This window comes from Thalassophryne amazonica, chromosome 2 (assembly GCF_902500255.1).
Source record: "Thalassophryne amazonica chromosome 2, fThaAma1.1, whole genome shotgun sequence".
NCBI classification, from domain to species: Eukaryota; Metazoa; Chordata; class Actinopteri; order Batrachoidiformes; family Batrachoididae; genus Thalassophryne; species Thalassophryne amazonica.
Genome location: NC_047104.1, coordinates 38,498,161 through 38,522,966, shown reverse-complemented (window position 1 = coordinate 38,522,966; position 24,806 = coordinate 38,498,161). Strand labels below are relative to the sequence as shown.

General features: G+C 40.9%; 1 protein-coding gene across 7 annotated transcripts in view; it reads right to left on the bottom strand.

The window, feature by feature from the left end:
• eprs1 (glutamyl-prolyl-tRNA synthetase 1) overlaps nucleotides 1-24,806 on the bottom strand; it is a 57,122-nt gene that overhangs the window by 19,967 nt on the left and 12,349 nt on the right. For 4 of the 7 annotated variants that reach the window (XM_034185098.1, XM_034185089.1, XM_034185130.1 and 1 more), the window contains exons 7-13: nucleotides 23,166-23,292; nucleotides 22,821-23,013; nucleotides 19,509-19,680; nucleotides 16,443-16,676; nucleotides 16,164-16,248; nucleotides 14,810-14,869; nucleotides 5,592-5,612 (exon numbers count right to left, since the gene is read on the bottom strand). In XM_034185098.1, the coding sequence (XP_034040989.1) occupies nucleotides 5,592-5,612; nucleotides 14,810-14,869; nucleotides 16,164-16,248; nucleotides 16,443-16,676; nucleotides 19,509-19,680; nucleotides 22,821-23,013; nucleotides 23,166-23,292 (892 nt within the window). The remainder of the gene's footprint in view (nucleotides 1-5,591; nucleotides 5,613-14,809; nucleotides 14,870-16,163; nucleotides 16,249-16,442; nucleotides 16,677-19,508; nucleotides 19,681-22,820; nucleotides 23,014-23,165; nucleotides 23,293-24,806) is intronic. The other 3 variants (XM_034185112.1, XM_034185124.1, XM_034185117.1) reach the window with 1 other exon arrangement.

Genomic DNA, 24,806 nt, shown 5'->3' with positions numbered 1-24,806 from the left:
CAAAATGGATGAAAATACTTTTTACCCCACAATGACCACGTGAACGTTTTTCGAGATTTTTGCAAGTTTATTTAAAAAAAAACAAAAAAAAAAAAAACGAAGAGATCACATCTACATAAGTGTTCACAGCCTCAGGATGCACCTGAGCCAAAATTTAGCTCAGGTGCATCCTCTTTCCACAGATCACCTTTGAGATATTGCTACAGCTTAATGGAGGCCACCTAGGGTAAATTCAGTTTTGGAAAGTCACTCACTCTCACACACTCACTCTCACACACTCACTCTCACACACACACACACACACACTCACACACACACACACACTCTCTCACACACACTCACTCTCTCACACACACACACACACACACACACACACACACTCTCTCACACACACTCACTCTCTCACACACACACACACACACACACACACACACACTCTCTCACACACACTCACTCTCTCACACACACACACACACACACACACACACACACACACACACACACACACACACACACACACACACACACACACACACACACACACACACCTGTCTACATATCAGGTCCCACAGTTGACAGTATGTCAGAGCACAAACAAAGCATGCAGTCAAAGGAATTGTCTGTAGACCTCTGAGACGGGATTGTCTCAAGGCACAAGTCTGGGGAAAGGTACAGAAATATTTCTGCTGCTTTGAAGGTCTCAATGAGCACAGCGGCCTCCATCATCTGTAAATGGACTCTTCCAAGACCTGGCCATCCATCTAAACTGAGCGATCGGGGGAGAAGGGCCTTAGTCAGGAAGGTGACCAAGAACCTGATGCTCACTCTGTCAGAGCGCCAGCATTCCTCTGTGGAGAGAGGAGAACCTTCCAGAAGGACAACCATCTCTGCAACAATCCACCAATCAGGCCTGTATGGTAAATTAAGTAGACCAGCAGTGTCGAAGCTATTCCAGAAAGGGCCAAGAGGGTGCAAGCTTTATTTGCAGCCACTGACTCCAGCAGGTGATTCCACTGATGAACTCATCCCATCTGCTCAAAGTGATGTTAATGTTAACTCTTTGGCGTGAATGGCAGGCGTCATGTTTGGAGGAAACCAGGCACCATCCCTACAGTGAAGCATGGTGATGGCAGCATCATGCTGTAGGGATGTTTCTCAGTGGCAGGAACTGGGAGACTAGTCAGGATTGAGACAAAGATGAATGCAGCAATGTACTGAGACATCCTGGGTGAAAACCTGCTCCAGAGTGCTCTTGAACTCAGACTGGGGCGATGGTTCATCTTTCAGCAGGACAATGACCCTACGCACACAGCCAAGATATCAAAGGAGTTGCTTCAGGACAACTCTGTGAATGTCCCTGAGTGACCCAGCGAGAGACCTGAATAGATATGAAAATGGCTGTGCACCGACGCTCCCCATCCAACCTGATGGAGTTTGAGAGGTGCTGCAAAGAGGAATGGACAAAACTGTCCAAACATAGGTGCACCAAGCTTGTGGCATCATATTCAAGAAGACTTAAGGCTGTAATTGCTGCCAAAGGTGCATCAACAAAGTATTGAGCAAAGGCTGTGAATACTTATGTACATGTAATTTCTTAGTTTTTTTTTTTATTATTATTCAAACTGCACCACCACCACCACAACAAAACTATTTTCACATCGTCATTATGGGGTGTTGTGAGTAGAATTTTGAAGGGAAAAATAAATTTACTCCATTTTGGAATCAGGCTGTAACATAAAAGGTGGAAAAAATGAAGCGCTGTGAATACTTTCTGGATGCACGGTACATGATGCTGCTGCCATGTTCAAGAAAGCTTTCCATAATCAAAAATAAGTCAAAAGCACAGCCTAAATCTTGCAAAGAAAAAAAAAAAAATACAGAAAAGCAGACATGAAGGGGAAAAAAAGCAGAATTCATTTTACAAGTTCATCATGACTGTGTGCAGAGCTCCTAAAATCCACCAACAACTTCACTATTTCAGACAGTCAACCTTTAGAATGCAAAACCCTCACAATTCTGTGATGTAAAATAGGAACTTCTCAAAAAATTGTTTCGTCTTCTGAACGGGTAAAATATACTGTTCAAAATTTAGTTACTGGTGTCGCCGACCAAACGCCCCCCCCCCCCCACCCCCGCCTTCACTGTGCCTCCATCATTTCGGACCATCAGCAGCAATTCACCGATTATCACCTTTTTTCTGCTTAAAACTGACTTTAGAATGATTTTGTCATCTGATGGTTATTAACCACATTATTCCCTTTGATCGCTTTGAGTGTAGAGAGTCAGACTGACATGCTGTGGCACTCTGATCGCTTCCTCCGTCTTTTCTGATGAAATAATGCTGAATTTATGTGGAAATGATTGTTGTACAAAAGCTTCAGATATCTGTCACGGAGATAGATGATGACTGGAGCGTAGTTTGAAGCAGAAACAAAGCGATAATTCTTCTCTGGAGTTGAATGTGTCAAAAACCAAAGACATGATTATCGATTTTAGGAAGTCTACCTCTTTCCCATCACCAATTGTTATCAAAGGTGGTGATGTTCAGATGGTGGAGAGCTACAAATATCTGGGTGCAGTCCTTGATAATAAAATTTGCTTTGAACCTCAGGCTGATGTTACCGCCATAAAGGTTCAGCAAAGATTTTTCTTTTTGAGGAAGATAAGAACATTCCATGTTTCTTCTGAGACGATGACTCTCTTTTATAGAAGTTTTACTGAATCTGTTTTAACTTTTTGCTTCGTTGCATGGTTTGGAAACTTGACCTGTTCCAGTAAGAGTCGTCTCGGTAGTCTTGTTAAAACTGCTGGAAAAACCTCAGGAAGTCAGCAGGCCGGGGTAAATGCCTATCTATAACAGACAGGTCCTGAGAAAGGCTAATGCTATTTTGGATTGTCCTAATCACCCACTGAAAAAGAGTTTGAGCTTTTCCCTCAAGCCATCGTTTTAGGTCTCCTATGAGGAGGACAAAGATTTCAGGTCTTGTTTATCCCCAGTGCAATTTTATTACTTAATGGCAATTAGCCCTTAGGTGCTTTTGTTTTTCTTGCACTACTACTGCTTATTTGCACATCCACACACTGCACTTTTTGCAATACTTTGTAGTGTTGGCATGAACTCAGGACTGAAGTGATTTTGTGTATGTGAATGGTTCTTTTTTCTATTGTATTGCTTTTATTATGTCTGACTTTAGACTTTTAATTGGGTCTTATTCTCACTGTTAATATTATCATTGTGTACCTTGTCTTTTGTGTGCTCCTGCTGCAACACTAATTTCACAGGACAATAAAGATTCTGATAATTGGTGAGTTGCTGCTGACACACCGAAATGATGCATGTGCAGCGCAGGAGGGGGGACTGATTTTTAGGGGGACTGTTCAGTCCGCGACACCAGTATTCAAAGTCATGTATCATGAAAATACCGTATCTTTGACACGTTCACCTTCCCAAATGTGAGGATTTGCCCAGATTCTCCTTCAGCAACAGGTTTGGACTTACTGTATTTTAAACTGTACACAAAAGTGAAAAAAAAAAAGGTTTTAACAGTTTTTAAAAGCTTCAAAATATTCTTTAAAGAACTTTAAACTAGATACTGTAGATACTGTCTTTAAGTGCTTTAAATTAATAGTAAGCTGACTAACTGATATTTATTTCAGTTGTAAATTTGCAACCCATTTATTTATTTCAGTTAAATATAAATGATGATGATGTTTTAAGTCACTTATAAATAAAATTCAAACAAGTTTAAGAGCTGATTTTTTTGTTAAAAGATTCCGGCAGATTATTACTAGGGGGTGATATATGACCTCCTCAGATTTGCCTGAAATTATTTTGGTAGAAGGTCTATGGGTAGATCAAAAAATTCTAGAATTCTAAGTCCCTAAACCAAACTCGCCCCGATACGTCCTCTTGAACAGTCAATTCCTTGATAGCCAAAAGAGGACTTCTTAAAAAAAATTAGGTTTTGAAGTTGAAATATCTCAATGGGCCAATGACTGCCCAGCTTAATTTTCATTGGTGTCAATCTATGATAAGAGGACTTCCGGAATGTGGTACCCTTGACTGCACTCCAAAATTTTGGAGTGCAGTCAAGGGTACCACAAAAACTCTACTTGTTGCTGAAGTGACGCTTAATTTTGAACCATTTCTGGACTGAATCCTCAACACCCCAAGCCAGCTTATGCAAGATACGAATCCATTTGCATGCCCAATACAACGCCACTTGAAATTAATGTGGGATAATGAAGGTGCAAGGGGCCCTCAAATCTGTCAATTTCTGTGTTTTGGGGGTCACATGTCTCCATGCGCTCTCATTAGATTTGAATGAAATCTTTTTAAACAGGCAGCCCTTCTGTCATATAAAGATTAGAGTGGGGTTCGGCTACATAAACACTTTTCTGATCTCTACAAAAACCGTGCAGTCATCTCTACGTACATGCAGTCATGACTAGTTACGGAATTAAACAACAGATGTCACTGTTTACCAGCACAACAGTCATCTTGATCAACGAAGAAAATTTCAAGGAAATAATCTCTAGTTATCGCTGTCATCCCAGCTGAGTTCAAGGAAAGTGAGGTAGGAATATGGAGCCAAGCACTTAGGTTTCCTGACTACTGTGTTATTTTTACACCAGCAGTGATGATCAAGGAAAAGTTATGAAATGAATAATGTGAAATTTAGCATATGGACGCAGTAGTATGTAGTCGAGATTTTAGATATTTAATATAATTATATAATTTCCTTTGGGATAAAGTTGATCTTTGTCCCAAAAAAGCCTAAATTTTTGTTTTGTTTTTTTGATGTTAAACAAATTAAAATCAAACATGTAACAGCTCAAGGAATCCACATGTTTTCAAGCGATACTGGTACATTATCATAAATATTTTACTCCCTAATCTCAGTATTGGTTACACAGATGTCCATATCAGCGAGGCTCTATTTTTGATATTCCACATAAGTGATAAACACCATATTAAGAAGTTAAATTGGATAAATGAGGAGCATTCTCAATAGCTCAAAGCTGCAGATGAGAAAGAAGAAAGAACACAGTGGCATGCAAAACTCTTGGCACCTTTTTGGATGAAACAGTGAAAATGCCAAATACATGTTTCAGGGTCCAAAACAAAGTCTGCGACTGTATTTTATTTGAAAAACAATGTGAATAATATAAATATTAAATGGACATAAAAATTAGATGAAAGAGAAAAAGTAGCAAATCCTCAGCACTGAAAAGTCTGAAAGTCACCAACTAGCACATCATCTTGACAAATCACTAAAACGTTTAGAAATACATATATTAAAAAAAAAAAAATAGGGGTGACAATTATGTTTCAGCTCACCGTTTCAGCAGTACAGCTAATAAAAAAATTCACACCTACTTGCTCAAGGACATTTCAACTTAGAGGTACACTGAACAAAGTCTGCGCCACCCTGTTACACTTATTAAGCCTGACAGCTGGAATCTTGCTGTTAAAATAGTGAGGCATGAGGCGGATTTTCAGGTTATCCAGTCTTGGATGAAATGCAGGAGAGGAGGGAGGGAAGGGGGGACCAGGTGAAAGAGAGGAAGAGGAGCAGGTGGAGGAGTACCTTCAGACAGCTAATTGGCAGCTTGGAAACAGAAGAGTGAGATGCTGTTTAATGTCAGATACAAGGAGGGAGGAAGAGAGAGGAAAGAGGCAGACACACATTTACACAGATAAGACTAAATGTTTACATGGCTACATTTAACCAAGTACCCAGTCAAACAGACACGAGCTGAAACAACACAGCAACGATAATCTCTCAATTACTTTATTGTAATGGTGAGGGGGTTTTTTTGGACACTGCTGACTAGGGACTGCAAGAACATTTTGGTACAAATCAGAGCTTCAAGGTCACGGTACATTCCTGTCAGGTCTCCTCATGCAGGTATAGTAAAAAAGGCTTACACAAAATTAAAGAGTATGGAAAAAATGTCACTTATATTCTGGGTGACATTTTTACAGCAAATTACATTTTGTCTAATCCAGTGGTTTTCAAACTGTGAGGGGGCCAGAGTTCTTCAGGGGGGCACAAGGGATGGGTATCGAGAACTGGTTCTTTGAGAATCGTAAAGAAATTATTCGATCAACCGACATCAATAGCCTTTTTGCTTAATGAGTCCCTTATTGGTCCTTTAGAGAGTTCATTGTTTTTGAGGGTTTTTTATCGGGAAAATGATCATTTCTTTACGTCGACTGAAGGCCCTGCAGCTGGTCTGTAATCAACCGCTTCTGCAGCAGTTGTTCTTGAAGCAACAAAGCAGTGCTCCGATCCACTTCTTTGTTGATTCTTTGCTTCGCTGCTTTTCAGAAGCAGCAAATCTACTTCTTAACCCCTTTCAAAAGCCATTTTAAAATGTCAATAGTGAGTCACTTTTGTGCTGATTAAAGTCACTAACTGGGACTCTTGTCTTGTTGCAGGCAAGAAACGAGAATCGTCCTCTGTCCCGCTCGCAAAACTCCAAAGGCTGTGCCGCTCTCTGCCGAGTCAAAGTGAATCACCGTTTTAAATCAAATGATACCTCTTTCCAAACATTGTAACACAGACAACAAACTACAACAGAGTAAAACATTTTTTTCCTCCCAAAATGAGAAGTCCTGCGTTCTTTATGAATTACATTGCAAGAGTTCAGCAAAATTCCCACTACATTAAGAAAACCCTTAATTCTTAAAACACTTCAAAATCAGTTTCTGAGGGCCCATCCCCACTCTGACGATTAGCCACAGATTGGAAGCGTGAGAGTGAAAAGCTGATTAACATCTTCCAGTGTCGAGGTTTGCCAAACTCTGCAGGAGCTAAGTTGATGTTAGTGGGGCAATGCTGATATTCGCAGTAGTCCCAGAAAAATTTTCCAACGTGCTAAAAATCTTTGACGTTCATACTAAAACACCGCCAAGAGTTGAGCTCCACTACCACTAAGTCACCCCTGTTAGTGTGCCATCACTGCTCCATTGGCCTCCACTGGCCAACGTCAGAGCCTTGACTGGACACACCACCTCCTCTGGATGCCTTGGGCAAGGAGAAATGTGAAGGAATACGTACCTGTCTCAATGACACACCAGTAGCAAGTGACTGAATGACAGAAATCTGTCAAGTTTACGTAGGCTACATCACGTCACCTCTCAAGCGTCGAGTCGACGATCAGTTCCGTCAAGTTACGCTACTGCTCTGAGAAGTGCGCTACCAAATCACCCACCCTCTGATGACAAAACCTGAACTACGTCCTGTACTAAGCTGGTGAACTGTCAAGCTCCAACAGCACAATGTTATCATCCACTGAGCTACATCAACCTGTGCTGAACATTGAGCATCGACCCCTGGAGTGAGCCTTCTCCAGGGTTTCACAGAGATTTCTGAGAATCTGCAACATTGGCCAGCATGAGCTGCTTCACGTCATCCTGTGAATAAGTGTCTATCCAAACTAATCCATGAAGATACAAATTACATACTGCCCAGACCCGCTCTCACTGAACTCCAATGGGTATTAGAAACACACAAACTAAACAAGATGGAATTCCTGTAATCCCCGGTAGTCTGGTTGAAGTGGAGGAATTCTGAAACTGTCTGAAGGGGCAGGGAGGCATGAGCCCTTTACAAACATAGATGCAGCTCTTTATTCCTAAACTTAAATTTGTATCCAACTCAATAGCACTTTTTCAATTAAAAAACACACATTGCACAGCTGTAGCCACAGGTTTACATATACCTAGACTCAAACCATTCAACCCCCATTTGCACATATTCCATTTAATCAAACAAAGTTTTTGGAACAATATGATATTATCTCCACGTCTAGTTCCTACTTTGGAGCAGTCTCAAAAAGATTTGTAGTACTAAGTGTTACTATGCAATCCACTGGACAAAAAAACAGCAGATGCCTGGGACCACAGAGTTTTCACATCATTGAGGAAGACAAAATAATAAATAAATACATAAGGATACAAAAATCCTTGTGTGGCTCCTTGGAGGAGAAGAAAAACAATGAAGAGTGTGAATGATGTGTAATGTGGCAACGCATTAACCAATGGCAGAAACATCGACCAGCAGAGTGACAGGCCACTGTGTCTCTCCAGCATTGTCCTCTTAAGTCCACTCTCCTCTCCTTCAGTGTTGAAGGAGGAGAAGACACAGATGTGCTTCTTGCTTCTTGGAAATGACCAGTATATGATGCTCTGCTGGGCGTGCTCCGGGATCCACTCAAAGCCCATCTCGCTGTACAAGGCAAAGGGATCGTCTGGGAACCTACCTCCTCGTACAGTGCAGTGTGATGCCCAGAGCAGCACTTCAGGGGTGTGCACCTTTTAGATTTGATTTATGCAGCAATAGTATACATACAGTGAGGAACATAAGTATATGAACAACCTGTGATTTTGCAAGTTCTCCCACTTAGAAATCATGGAGGGATCTGAAATTTTCATCTTAGGTGCATGTCCACTGTAAGAGACATAATAATAAAAAAAAAAATCCGGAAATTACAATGTATGATTTTTTTTAATAATTTATTTGTATGTTACTGCTGTAAATATACTCAACAAAAATATAAACGCAACACTGTTGGTTTTGCTCCCATTTTGTATGAGATTAACTCAACGATCTAAAACTTTTTCCACATACACAATATCACCATTTCCCTCAAATACTGTGCACAAACCAGTCTAAATCTGTGATAGTGAGCACTTCTCCTTTGCTGAGATAATCCATCCCACCTCACAGGTGTGCCATATCAAGATGCTGATTAGACACCATGATTAGTGCACAGGTGTGCCTTAGACTGCCCACAATAAAAGGCCACTCTGAAAGGTGCAGTTTTGTTTTATTGGGGGGGATACCAGTCAGTATCTGGTGTGACCACCATTTGCCTCATGCAGTGCAACACATCTCCTTCGCATCATCCGTGAAGAGAACACCTCTCCAAAGTGCCAAACAGCAGCGAATGTGAGCATTTGCCCACTCAAATCGGTTACGACGACGAACTGGAGTCAGGTCGAGACCCCGATGAGGACGACGAGCATGCAGATGAGCTTCCCTGAGACAGTTTCTGACAGTTTGTGCAGAAATTCTTTGGTTATGCAAACCGATTGTTCCAGCAGCTGTCCAAGTGGCTGGTCTCAGACGATCTTGGAGGTAAACATGCTGGATGTGGAGGTCCTGGGCTGGTGTGGTTACACGTGGTCTGCGGTTGTGAGGCTGGTTGGATGTACTGCCAAATTCTCTGAAACGCCTTTGGAGACGGCTTATGGTAGAGAAATGAACATTCAATACACGAGCAACAGTTCTGGTTGACATTCCTGCTGTCAGCATGCCAATTGCACGCTCCCTCAAATCTTGCGACATCTGTGGCATTGTGCTGTGTGATAAAACTGCACCTTTCAGAGTGGCCTTTTATTGTGGGCAGTCTAAGGCACACCTGTGCACTAATCATGGTGTCTAATCAGCATCTTGATATGGCACACCTGTGAGGTGGGATGGATTATCTCAGCAAAGGAGAAGTGCTCACTATCACAGATTTAGACTGGTTTGTGCACAGTATTTGAGCGAAATGGTGATATTGTATATGTGGAAAAAGTTTTAGATCTTTGAGTTCATCTCATACAAAATGGGAGCAAAACCAAAAGTGTTGCGTTTATATTTTTGTTGAGTGTAAGTATTTGATCACCTGTGAAAATCACTGTTAATATCTGGTACAGTAGCCTTTGCTTGCAATTACAGAGGTCAAATGTTTCTTGTAGTTTTTCACCAGGTCTGCACACACTGCAGCAGGGATTTTGGACCGCTCATCCATATAGATCTTTTCCAAATCTTTCAGGTTTGGAGTTTCAGCTCCCTCCAAAGATTTTCTATTGAGTTCAGGTCTGGAGACTGGCCAGGCCACTCCAGGACCTTGAAATGCTTCTTACGGAGCCCTTCCTTAGTTGCCCTGGCTGTGCGTTTGGGGTCATTGTCATGCTGGAAGACCCAGCCATAACCCATCTTCAGTGCTCTTACTGAGGGAAGGAGGTTGTTTGCCAAAATCTTGCAATACATGACCCCATCCATCCTCCCTTCAATACGGTGCAGTCGTCCTGTCCCCTTTGCAGAAGAGCAACCCCAGAGTATGATGTTTCCACCCCCATGCTTTATGGTTGGGATGATTTTCTTTGGGTTGTTCTCATCCTCTAAACATGGTAAGTGGAGTTGATTCCAAAAAGCTCTATCATACTCACCGGACATGTCACCCATTGAGCATGTTTGGGATGCTCTGGACCGGCGTATACGACAGCGTGTACCAGTTCCTGCCAATATCCAGCAACTTCGCACAGCCATTGAAGAGGAGTGGACCAACATTCCACAGGCCACAATTGACAACCTGATCAACTCTATGCGAAGGAGATGTGTTGCACTGCATGAGGCAAATGATGGTCACACCAGATACTGACTGGTATCGCCCCCCAATAAAACAAAACTGCACCTTTCAGAGTGGCCTTTTATTGTGGACAGTCTAAGGCACACCTGTGCACTAATCATGGTGTCTAATCAGCATCTTGATATGGCACACCAGTGAGGTGGGATGGATTATCTCAGCAAAGGAGAAGTGCTCACTATCACAGATTTAGACTGGTTTGTGAACAATATTTGAGGGAAATGGTGATATTGTGTATGTGGAAAAAGTTTTAGATCTTTGAGTTCATCTCATACAAAATGGGAGCAAAACCAAAAGTGTTGTGTTTATATTTTTGTTGAGTGTACTTATTTGCAGCATTAACATACAAATAAATTACGCACACACACACACAGTGATTTCCGGATTTTTTATTTTTTTTTTTAGATTATGTCTCTCACAGTGGACATGCACCTAAGATGAAAATTTCAGACCCCTCCATGATTTCTAAGTGGGAGAACTTGCAAAATCGCAGGGTGTTCAAATACTTATGTTCCTCACTGTATATGTGAAGCAAACAATACAGTACATAAAACTGCAGAGGATAGTTATTTACATTGTGGACCTAAAAATTAATAAATAAATCCAGATCAAATGCCGCTTCTGCCACCCGCTGTCCCTGTGTGCATGGCTGATCAGAGCCAGCTCGACAGCTTAAAACTTATTTCCATTGTGGTCCTCAATAAAAAAAAAATTAGAAAAAGGATGGATCCAGATGACGTGCATACTCTGCAGCAGGACGGAACTGCCCACTGACCCTGCAAACTGGCAGGCTGCAGGAGAGGTAAGGACAAGCAGATGTTCCAGCATGTCAAGGGGTGCTTCAGCCCACTTGCGTCGAGGAGTCAACCGGCAGGTCTGAGCCAGGCTGGCGGGACGGAGCCAGGCTGGCGGCAGAGCCACTTGGCTGGGGGGGTGCTGGACTCGCTCAGCTGCTCCCAGAAGCGTTGTGCCTCTCCGATCATCTCCCCTCTTTTGCTGTGCTCCTCAAGCAGGTCATGCACAGCCCCACGAGAAATATCGGATCCTGATTTTTGTTTCCAATCATTCACAATGTAGTTTCATTCATCATCCACCCCTTACACAGCTGTCTCACATTTCTTCCATGTGCTGAGCTGCAGAGACTACATTAAGAAGCTTTGGTGATGCCCGTCCAACTATTTGGCAAACAACTTTTTTGAACAGTGGCACAAATTTTTTGGACAGGTCAAAAATCAAGTGACGTGAGCAACGCCTTGTGACTCATGCAAGGGAATGGCGAACCCCTGCAAACAACACACAACATCCCCTCACAAATGCCATTTGCAAGCTGTCACAGGCTAATGAGATACTACCCTTAAGAAGACTTTGGAGACCTCAGACAGAAATGTTGCATCATTCACGTTTAAGAGAGCACAACATCACTATAGCCTAACATGCTGTTGACCAAGCAGGATGTCAAGGAGCATGTGCTGGTGTCATTCTTCACCACATGCACAACACAACAAAACCGCTTTGAGTCCTGGATGGCAACCATCCAAGCAGACATTGATGAACCGGTGGAAAAAGTAACCATGTATCTTCTGCAGCCAGATGAAGCGTGGATGTTCCTGAGGCCTTTTATAGCCACTGGGGTCCTCAACAGTCAGGCACCTATGTGCTGGATCATACATAGGTAAACACACCACATGGCCAAAATGTTGAAGCCGACACTCTCTCACAATGTACAGTGCATCCAGAAAGTATTCACAGCGCTCCACTTTTTCCACATTTTGAAATGCTACAGCCTTATTCCAGAATGAATGAAATTAATTTTCTTCCTCAAAAGTCTACACACAATACTCTATAATGACAATGTGAAAACTGCTTTGAGATTTTTGCAAATTTATTAATAAAAAACAAACACCTAAGAATTCACATGTACATAAGTACACCGAGCCTCTGCCATGAAGCTCAAAATTGAGCTCAGATACATTCTGTTTCCACTGATCATCCTTGAGATGTTTCTACAGTTTAACTGGAGTTAACCTGGGGTAAATTCAGTTGATTGGACATGATTTGGAAAGGCACACACCTGTCTAAATATAAGGTCCCACAGTTGACAGTGCATGTCAGAGCTCAAACCAAGCATGAAGTCAAAGGAATTGTCTGTAGAACTCTGAGACAGGATTTTCTAAAGGCACAAATCTGGGGAAGGGTACAGAAACATTTCTGCTGCTTTGAAGGTCCCAGTGAGCACAGTGGCCTCCATCATCCATAAATGGAAGACGTTTGGATCCACCAGGACTCTTCCTCGAGCTGGCCGCCCATCTAAACTGAGTGATCGGGGGAGAAGGGCCTTAGACAGGTGACCAAGAACCTGAAGGGTCACTCTGCCAGAACAAAAGCACCAAAGTTGCTGGTTTCCACAACCCTAACCCAACATCTAGTCCATGTAAGCGCTAAACAGGGTCAGAGCCAAAACACAGAGGACATTACTCTCATTACAAACATTACTCTATAAAATCAACATCTGGAAGAGAGAAACATTTACAGTTGATTGCCAGAACAAAGGCTAAGCCTTCTGTTTACATGAATTTTGAGTGCCATCTCAAAAGGTGTAGAACATCACATTTCTATTTGATGCCTCCATCTCCACAAGTTCTTTAGTTGTGAACCTAAGGTTCTGTTGATATTTCTTCATTAATGATGTAAAGTCTGTATGATCCAAATAGGGAGGGGTGTTCTTTCAAAAAATTTGGAAATTTTTAAATGTTTGTATGGAATATGGAAATACGAGGTCTGTGAGAAAAGTATCGTACCTTTTTATTTTTTCAAAAACTATATGGATTTGATTCATATGTTTTTACGTCAGCCAAAAAAAAAAACAAAACTCATTTCAGTACATATGTTACGATCAATTGTAACAAACATGTAGTTTTTATTTCAGGAACATCAGCTGAGTATAATCATCACATGTAAAGAATGACATGGCCACAATGAACTAATTATAAGCAACAGAGTGGTTTTCTACATCAACAGCACATATACGACACACACGTTACTTGAAGTTTTCAAAAGCTCCGTCCATATGGGTTTTTGGAACCAAATGACCCAAATTTTATCCTGCTATGGTTTATTCTGTGTATATTTCCATATTCCATGCAAACATTTATAGATTTCCAAATTTTTTGAAATAACACCCCTCCCTAATCCAAAACTTCCTATATCTTGGTATAACAGTCATTCCTGGTACCAAGAATCTTTGAGTCTGAACATCTTTCACCATTCAGAAGTGAAGTTTGTGTACCTAATTTCCACTTAAATGATGAGTTCTCTCATTTAACCAAGACCACGAAAACGGTACGGTACACAGTAAAATCACCAGTGTTAAAGTAACACTGACTGTGAACATATGGTCCCACTCTGACCAGAGTAGGACCACATGTACACTGGCAGTGTTAATTTAACACCGTCAATGTTAGTTTTACACTGGTGATTTTACTGTGTATTCTCCTGGTCAACACATTTCCACAGCCATCTCCCAGATGCTTTTCTAAAATCATCACCTTAGCACCTTTTCACTGAGGGTGGAGCAGCAAGTGCCAGCAAGGAAAACACAGGAAGAAGCAACACAGATTTCAAGACTAAAAGCAGGGCAGCAGTTGGGTGTGTAGGGGAGGACAGAGTAAATACAAGTGGAACAACTACTGACTTAGACATTTTGGTGTATTTGGAATCAACAAGAAGTGTCCCTTAATGAAGTTCTCAATGAAAGAGTTAATATATAAAAGATGACAGCAAAGCATACAAAAGCCATGCCAAGCAGTGAGCCAAAGACACAGACGCTCATCTGAACATGACCCAAGTTCTCCAATATTCAAACCAGGCATCATGTACCAACAAGCCCTTAGCCTGAAAACTAGTTCATTAAATAATTGAGCTTGCTTTTAAGGTCTAGTTTGCATGGTGTGGCAAGTCACTGCTTAACATATAAAGTTCAGCAGTACAATTCTGTGGAACAGTGAATCTTTAATCTTAGCAAACAAAGAGAATAACATTATGCTTTTCTACTTTGCTGTATGAATAACTAATCTCCCTTCAAGACTTACAAAACAAAAAATAAAGGCATATGGACGATTTCATATTGCCAATTTAAGTAACAACCCGTGTTGATGCCATTCAGTGTTATAAATCTGCAGGATAGTCTTTGGCAAGACCAAAGTAAATGGTCTAATCAACTGAACAGGTGGGGGGAAAAAAAAGCCAAATTTGCCAAAAAAAAAAAAATAATAATGTGTTGCAGTTAACTACAAATACATTGTAGTGGTCCATACAAAATTTAAAAAACAAACAAACAAACAAAAGGATTATGTAGAAGTTGACAACAACAACAAAAAACTTTTACCTTTTTATTGAAGGCCCAGATCTTGTCCCACTCCATGTTGACCACTGATCTCGATCCCCCCTGGAACAACAAGGACAGAAAATAGATGGTTCAATTAATATCTACATTTTCAGAATACTATGTAGTAAGACAGCAATTCTTGTTTTTATTTGTAGACATTTTTTAAACCTCTGGGGCCGACCCCTTCGTATACGACGGCTAAGACCAAGCTTTACTAAATTATAAATAACTTTTTAATGATATGAGATAGAAACTTACTCTTTTTTTGCTGAAAAGTTAACTCCGTGGACTTTCGAGACAGCCGTCGGCCATCTTTGTACTCCTCATAGAAGCTGTGTGATGACGTGCGCAATGAGTATCCAATCAGAATTGGTTTACCGTCACATGGTTTTCCAAAATCCAGTAGTTGGGCAGATTTACCTCACGTGAAAAGCCAAAGATCGTTTTCAGGAGTGATATGTTACTAGTTGGCCGTTTGAATAGCCCCCTGGGTGCTCCAATGAGTACATACTATTAGGCTCCAATACGCCCTGCGCGATTGCGCACAGCCATCAGTGAAAGCAGACGAAGCAGACGGAGAGCCTCTGATGATAATCTCACGTGCTCAAACAAAGAGTGTGTAACTATCAGGATTGCTCCACTAGTTTGCATGTGAATGTTACTGGATAACTCCGTTGCTTTCTCGGCGAAAAGCACTGTTTACCATATCAATGGCGCGAGGGGAGGGCAGCTCCTCAGACTGTAGGGGGCCAAAGTGTGAATGAAAGCTGCTTTAGGAGCAGCACAGAACACTCCAAAACACAGTAGAAGTTCGTGATGTAACCTTTGTAATAGCAGACAGAAATTGCTTTGAGATGAAGACAAACAAAATGCAAAGACCATTTTGTATATATTGTTCAAAATGTGCATTTGTATTTATTGTTTGAACCTTTTTGTTGTACAGTCTTTCACACAAGACCACAAATTACCTTTATAAAGTGTCAAAACAGTTGTTTATTATAGTTTGCTGTGTGTTTTGAATAAATGTGTGTGGAAAATTATTTTCCGCTTTACTTTTTCCTTTCTTATTTCTGATTGTAAACCTTTATTACACTTATAAAACACAACAAAAGCATATATATTATGAAAGCACAGGTTGTCCTGAAACAAAAGAGACATAAAACTTGATTGTGGGATGCAGGGAGAGCTGTTAACAGCAATAATAAATCATTTATGCCAGGCGAGTGAACTGTCCAAAAAAATGCCCTCGGACCCCAGAGGGCTAAACAACTGTATTCCAACTGGTTTTGGTTCAAGTGGGTAGGCCAGGCTTTGGGCTTAACCATCAACAACTATGACTATAATGCAAATGTACCTGAGCTGCTATGAATTGTTTCAGACCCTCCACAGTCATTCCTCTCCTCAGGACTCCTCTGACAGTGGGGAAGCGAGGATCATCCCTGGAATATTAGGATGGAGAGAAGAAGACAAACTGATGAGCAGAACTGAACTGTAGGAGCGGGAGCAATAAATTACAAAACTGTGCACCAATTCTGTGTGCTACTCACACACCTAAAGTGAGCTAAAGTTCACTGTAAAATAGTCTAGCAAATTGTTCAAAATAAGACTCAATATGAGATGAAACAAAACCTACCATCCATCAACAAATCCCTGGTCAACAAACCAGGTCAGCTTCCTCTTGGAAAGCACAGTGTTGTTGAGGTTGAGTCGCGCATACTCCCAGATGTAAGGCTTCCTGAGGCGCAGGGCATCAATTATCCAGTAGAACTGCTCATCACGATCATGGTACTCAGTGGTACGGAGGGCATGAGTAACACCCTCCAGACTGTCCACAATGGGGCAGGCAAAGTCATACGTTGGGTACACCCTGGAAGGATCCATAAGGTCCAGAATTAAGTGCCTAGCAGACTGGCTTGGACAGTTTGGTGTCAATAGAGTTACTACTGATTTGTCAACAAAACTGGGACTGTTTGGGCAATTAAATGTCAAGACTAGGGTTGGGTATCGAGAACCAGTTCTTTTTGGGTATCGTTAAGAAATTATTCGATCCACCGATAGCAATAGTCTTTTTGCTTAATGATTCCCTTATCGGCCCTTCAGAGCGGCCATTGTTTGAGGGTGTCTGTTGGGAAAATGATCATTTCTCTACGTTGATTACAGACCCTGCAGCGGGTCTGTAATCAACCACTTCTTCAGCGCAACTCCACCTTGAAGCGTGAACCAATGAAGCAATGCTTCGATGCGCTGGCTCGTTGGTTCTTTGATTTGCTGCTCTTCAGAAGCGGCAAGTCCGCTTCTTAACCCCTCTCAGAGCCATTAAAATATGTCAATCGTGAGTCACTTGTGTGGATTAAAGTCACTAACTGTGACTCTTGTCTTGTTGCAGTCAAGAAGCGAGAGTCATCCTCTGTTCCGTTGGCACAGCTCCAAACGCTGCGCGGCTCTCTGCCAAGACAGAGTCCAGTCTGAATTAATAACTTCAAAACAAAAACTGCCGCTTTAAATAAAATGGCACCTCTTTCCAAACGCTGTAATTCAGACAATACACTAGCATCAACTAAAACATTTGTTTTCCTCCCAAAATGAGACATCCTGCATTCTTTATGAATTACATCCTGACATGCAGCACAGCTACCTGAGCTCAGCTCAGATGTATGGAAAGACATTCATACCGATAATGTCTGAAAGGAAATGCTTTTGACAAAAACTACAGATTTAGTTTATTTCTATTTATGTCCAGCGATCAAGGATCCACCATGTAGAGTTTATTATATCAAGAGTTTAAGGATCCAGTGACCAATTTCATATTTATTTACTTTAAGACTCAATAAAAGGTTGTTGACATAGAAAACATGTAAAGCTTACTTTTAGTACACAGAAAATTCACAAGAGGTATCGATAAGGGAATTGATAAGGAATTGTATCGATAAGTGGAATCGATAACCGATAGATAAAATGTTATCAATACCCATCCCTAGTCAAGACAGCAAAGAAAATGTATACCGTAGTGTTCAGAATAATAGTAGTGCTATGTAACTAAAAAGATTAATCCAGGTTTTGAGTATATTTCTTATTGTTACATGGGAAACAAGGTACCAGTAGATTCAGTAGATTCTCACAAATCCAACAAGACCAAGCATTCATGATATGCACACTCTTAAGGCTATGAAATTGGGCTATTAGTGTAAAAAAAAAAAAAAAAGTAGAAAAGGGGGTGTTCACAATAATAGTAGCATCTGCTGTTGATGCTATAAACTCAGAACTATTATGTTCAAACTGCTTTTTTAGCAATCTTGTGAATCACTAAACTAGTATTTAGTTGTATAACCACAGTTTTTCATGATTTCTTCACATCTGCGAGGCATTAATTTTGTTGGTATGGAACCAAGATTTTGCTCGTTTACTAGTGTGCTTGGGATCATTGTCTTGTTGAAACACCCATTTCAAGGGCATGTCCTCTTCAGCATAAGGCAACATGACCTCTTCAAGTATTTTGACATATCCAAACTGATCCATGATACCTGGTATGCGATATATAGGCCCAACACCATAGTAGGAGAAAAATGCCCATATCATGATGCTTGCACCAAAATGCTTCACTGTCTTCACTGTGAACTGTGGCTTGAATTCAGAGTTTGGGGGTCGTCTCACAAACTGTCTGCGGCCCTTGGACCCAAAAAGAACAATTTTACTCTCATCAGTCCACAAAATATTCCTCCATTTCTCTTTAGGCCAGTTGATGTGTTCTTTGGCAAATTGTAACCTCTTCTGCACGTCTTTTATTTAACAGAGGGACTTTGCGGGGGATTCCTGCAAATAAATTAGCTTCACACAGGCGTCTTCTAACTGTCACAGCACTTACAAGTAACCCCAGACTGTCTTTGATCATCCTGGAGCTGATCAATGGGTGAGCCTTTGTCCATTTTAAAGCATTGGAGATCAGTGTAGATGAACAGCCTATAATTTTTTCCCCCCTCTTCAATCAACTTTTTAATCAAACTACACTGTTCTTCTGAACAATGTCTTGAACGTTCCATTTTCCTCAGGCTGTCAAAGAGAAAAGCATGTTCAACAGGTGCTGGCTTCATCCTTAAATAGGGAACACCTGATTCACACCTGTTTGTTCCACAAAATTGACGAACTCACTGACTGAATGCCACACTATTATTGTGAACACCCCCTTTTCTACTTTTTTTTTTTTTTTTTTTTACTAATAGCTCAATTTCATAGCCTTAAGAGTGTGCATATCATGAATGCTTGGTCTTGTTGGATTTGTGAGAATCTACTGGTACCTTGTTTCCCATGTAACAATAAGACATATACTCAAAACCTGGATTAATCTTTTTAGTCACATAGCACTACTATTATTCTGAACACTACTGTATGTAGTTTCCACACCCAATATTTGTGTACTTGAATACTAATGTCTGTTCATTTTTTATGACCACTAACCAAACCACTTAAACACCTGAACACAGATATAATCTTATAATTAACATTTAAAAAAATTAAGGCAAATTTAATTTGAAATTGGCTACACAATTAACATCTGCTGCCTTAGCACCATGTTTCCTTTCCACAGTGCCTGTTGTGGCATCCATGAACAACCTCCACTGGAGCAGCAGTGGTTTATACAAATAAAACCAACTGCAGCATGACAAATAATCGCTTTGGACTTTAACAAACAGTATTGAAGTACTTGTAGGTGTTTCCAGTTTGAGGATGGGGTGTGTTCTTGCAGCGGTAAAGGGTGGGGTCTCTCATGCAGCCGTTGTTGGAGTTCATGTCAATCTTGGCCCTCAAACAGCAGGTCTGACCGTATTCTGTGCCTGCTTTCATCTCCAACCACATCTTCATGTTCTGCTCCACAGCTGAGAGAAAAAAAGGGAGGAAATCAGATGCACTGCAGACTTTCTATCATAAACTGTCAACCGCTTTCCTCTTTCTGTACCATTCAAAAACAATCTGACTGCCAGCTGGACAAGTCTCTACACAGATCAGTTACATTCTGCATTAAACAGACGAACAACAGTGAGAGAGGAAGTATCCACATACCTAAAGCAACACTCCACAGTGCAACCAAGCATATGTCAAGTGTAAGTAAACACTTTCATTACTCGCACAAATGCTCCTAATATTTAGTCAATCTGCCTTGGGTGCATCTGTGTATACACACTCACACACACACACACACACACTGACTATGACTAATGTTAATCACTGAATTCAGAGATCAGGTCCAGCTCAGACCAAACAAGATGGGTGCAGATAACCACTGCACCACCTGTTTCTTGTTCCCAGTAACATTATGAATTTCAAAGTGTGCAGCCAAAACATAGCTGGGAACCACGCTGTCTGCCACAGCATCAATGTTTCAAATTATAACATTTTTAAAAGTATGTGTCTCAGAAATGCAATCTGTGTCGAGACAGGTGTGGGTCCAGCAGAGCAGCTCCTGTCCCAGTCGCGTTTCAGTACCAGACTCCAACAAATCAAAGCAGTGAGAAATCAAAAATGATCACAAAATTGAACTCCATTTAAAACATGGCACAGAGCAGGTGGTTCTGTGGGTTAGGTGTTGAACTACAAATATATAGAGGCTGCAAATCGATTGAAGCTATGTCCTCCTGCCTACCCGTCTGTGTCCTTGGACAAGATACTTTATTTGCATCAACCCAGTCAACCCAGCTGTAAAAGGGGCAGTAATTTGTAATGGCCTGGGCATCCCCTCCAGGGGGACTTTGACTCCTATTTGCTTTCTGCTGGGTTAACTGGTTATTTCCCTGGGCGGTTACCATGTAGAATCCAAGACGGCTTTGTGGTATGGTGGATGCGACAACAAGTGGCATCAGTGCATGGTCCTAGACTTGGCATATGGAATACAAGGATAATCTCTGCCCCAAATGGAAACCATGGACTGTACGGATTGACTTATTTTATAACATGGCAAATGTAAAGCTTGCTTTAGGTTTACCGTCAGCACAACCTATAGCAATGACACTGCCTGTATCCAGTTCACTAAAGTAATTGCAGACACTTTCAAAGCAAAAAAATAAATAGAACATCTGAGCCCAGGTTCATAAAACAGTCTAATCTTGTATAGTCAACTAAACTCACTTAATCGACTAATCGTCTGACATTAGTCTTTGCACAAAGCACTTAGTCGGCTAAAGTTTTACGTTACCCGACTACAGTTTTAGCCTGGTACAGAGGAAGCTAATCTTATTTTAGTTTGCAAAACTTCAATGTCTTACCTATAAAATGGCAACTATCATGTACCACCACTTGATGGAACAACCAAGAGCACCCCTACATCACTCGTGTTCCTCCAAAAGGAGAGTTTCCTCCGCTTTTAGCCATGGCTGTAGCATGCGACTGTCATATGTTTGTGACAGTTCTCACATTAGCCACTGGGCGTCACTGTTACAATGAGCAGTGTTGTGTGCACAAAAAGGCTTGGCATAAGTGTCGAACAAGAACTGCTAGGCTAACAGCTAAGCACATCATTCTGCAGTTTGTATGTGTCCATAAATGTTGATAAAGCCAGTTAACAAAACAAAGGCTGGACAGTTCATGACAACAACTAACCCGGAAGCAAACAAGCTGTATGATGGGGCAGCATGCCAATGCATGTCTACAATAAATGTCATAATAACCCCGACTGCTGCTTTAGGTAGAAATAAGACACACGATAAATAATATGATTCAATAGCATCTACAAAGCCCCAACTATGGCATAATAACATTATTATTTTACAGGAACTAGTAAACTAACATTTGTATTATTTCAGCACTAAAATGCAGATACAAAATGTTTTGTGTAAGCCTAAATGAAATGTTAAGCTGTGACAGTGAAACCAATAAGCAAAGTGCGCATCTCAGGCTGCGTGGTGCATTTTGGGTAGGCTAAATTTTTCAGCTACCAACCCACAAGCTATGGCGGCAGAAAGCAGCAAGGAGTGCTGTGATTTGGATCACTTCAACCGCTGGAAAGTTGACGATTTAAAGTGTTTTTGTAAGCTCCGCGGATTGCCTGTTACAACCAGGACTACGTACGGCAGTGGACAGAAATGGAAAGAAGAGCTGGTTGTGCTTGCGTGTGCTGCATGTGTACAGAAAGTACCGTTAGTGCCGACGGAGGAAGAGCGCGCTGCTGTCGAAAATGACCAGTCCTTGTTGATAGTTGGAGACAAACAAATTTCTGACCCCTTGAAGGCAACTGACGGATGGTTAGACGAAGTCCAGAGACTGAAACTGTGGATATTGCAGAATATTTGCTAAGCAGGGATGAGAAATCGCTACTCCGCTGGCTTCATAATGACGACAATGACGGTGAGTCTCACATATAAACTCTTTGGTGTCACGTTTGTTTTGATAAGTTGACAGACATACAATGATATGTGCATGCATGCAGTTTGTTTATAGAACATGTCAATTTTACAATATTATGTGCCACGTCATTCATGGCGTGACATTACAGTCATAAGCCGATGCATGAAAACGGCGGCACGGTTTCAGGATATTGACAAAATAAATGTGTTACAATGTTAGTCCGTCTTTTACATCCATCTGGATCTTTCTTTTCTACGGCAAAATTGTGTAGAATGAACAGAGGTTTACAACCACATTTCTTCTTCTTTCCGTCTTTGTTTGGACTTGCCAGAGCTTTGCAATAGTGTGTTTCCAGCCAACTTTCAAGCCTATAAATTCTGTTTGAGCATTTGAAAACAGCACAATGCGCCCCTGTCATTACTGTATGTGTCGCTTAAGGCTTAAAGACTTTGAAACAATCCCTGTAAAAGCCTTAACTTTTACAGTCCGCTAATGCTACTGTATACGAAATTCAATGGGAGCAGGGTGAGTGTGGTAGCGGTGATTTGACCCACGCATGCGCAGATGCGATGCGCACTTCGCTTATACAAAAACTGCTGAGCATTAAATATGACGACTATGCTGAACTGTGTGAATATGTAGGTGACTCCACTGAAGATGAATAAAAAGCCAATTTTACTATTGTTCCGGCATTTAGACTCTGTGCGCTGCTCCCTCTCCTGCTTCATCTGCTCCGGTGGAGTGTCATCGGTGTAAGCTTTGCCCTCAGCGAGCAGTTGCTCTGCAAAGCGCATGATTGCAGGAAAGTGGTCGCTGGTGTAAGAAAACTGGTCTGGATGGATATGGAGCATGGCAACATCTTCCAGAATGACCTGAAGACAAAAAAAAGAACATGTGAGGCAACAATGTTTTTCAGATTTTCATGGTAGACAAACATCGGGGTAAAAAAAAGTCTAAGAAGTCATAGGTAAAATACAGATAATTATGTAATTTCCTCATTTCCCCTGTATTCCAGATCCCTCACCTTCTCAAAATCCTCCTTCTCCTTCTCAGGATTAGTGTCATCAAAGCGCATGATGAGTTTGCCTTTGAATGTAAGCTGGTAGTATTGGTTGAGCAGAGCTGCTTTCGCATGGCCGATATGAAGGTAGCTGATGGAACAAAAAACAAACAAGGGGGAAAAATAAGCTTAACAAGGAACAAAACAGGCATCTGTCCCTCATTCAACATCACAAGAAGCGCAACATGTGAATGAAATATAGTGTAGCAGATAAGTGAAACAATCATGCAAATGGTGATAAAAGCATCAAATTCAGCAGAAATACTCCTTGGACACTCCTCTTTTGAAAAAACCGATTGGCCACTTGACTTTTCAATTGGTGGTCAGGTAAGGGTCAATTGAAGAATTACAGAGGCCAAAATTAAAAGATGCTCCAATCATATTGAAAAATATTCCACATTATTTGCCTGATCATAAAGATTCCAAAAAGGTATAGTTTGGACTATCTGTGACTGAATTCTATGGAGTTACTGGATAAAAACAGCAAGAATGGTGACAAAGGTCAGTGTCATTTTGTACAGGGGTCAAAAGTTAAAGTTGCTCCAATTTTGGTAAAAAGTGATGCAAATTATTGGTTGTGCTAATAGGATTAATAAATGGAATAGTGTTGACAGTGTTGAATGCTTGATCTCCAAAGTAAAGGTCAAACAAGGTCTACTTCTATTGGATTCTATGACATGTGACACATTACCCCGTAACGTGATAAGTAAGGCTGATACATGGTCCAAACTATTCCTCTTTAAAACGGTGTTAACTCAACTAGTAATTTGCATCACTTTTTACCCAATTTGGAGCAACTTTAACTTTTGAACCCTGTACAAACTGAAACTGACCTTTGTCACCATTCTTGCTGTTTTTATCCCGTAACTCCATAGAATTCAGTCACAGATAGTCCAAACTATACCTTTTTGGAATCTTTATGATCAAGCAAATAATCTGGAATATACTGTTCAATATGATTGGAGCATCTTTTAATTTTGACCTCTGTGTAATTCTTCAATTGACCCCTACCTGACCACCGATTGAAAATTCAAGTGGCCAATCGGTTTTTTCAAAAGAGGATTGTCTGAGTAGTATTTTTGCCGAATTTGATGTTTTAAATCACCATTTGCAGGATTCCCCTCTGAATATTCTCTTATCCGCTGCACTAATAGGACTGGCTTTAAGATGAAGGTTCCAATATAATCTGTAGGTGAAGGTGGAAATAAAAGTTTACAGTATTCATAAACAATAAAAATATTTAAAAAATGAATGTTTAATGAGTGCAATGGTAAGAATATTTGCATGAGCAGAAAGATGGAACATACTATTCAACGAGGCATCCACCTCTTCGAATGGTATGTTTAATGAAGCTTCTCTAATACTGACAAGAGCAGACAACCACCAGATGTTTGTGAAAACTTGCGGCTAACCTGATGTGTAGCCTGCACAATGCTCATTTGCAAAAGGAAAAATTACAAACAAAACTCCACATAAGCAAGAACCCTTGAATAGGAGTAAATTATGTTACATCAGACAGACTTCTGTTGTATATTAGTCCTGGAACCAATTGTCGGCTGACACGTTTGATCTGACATTGCACATCCTGCAGCGTGGCAATCGCAC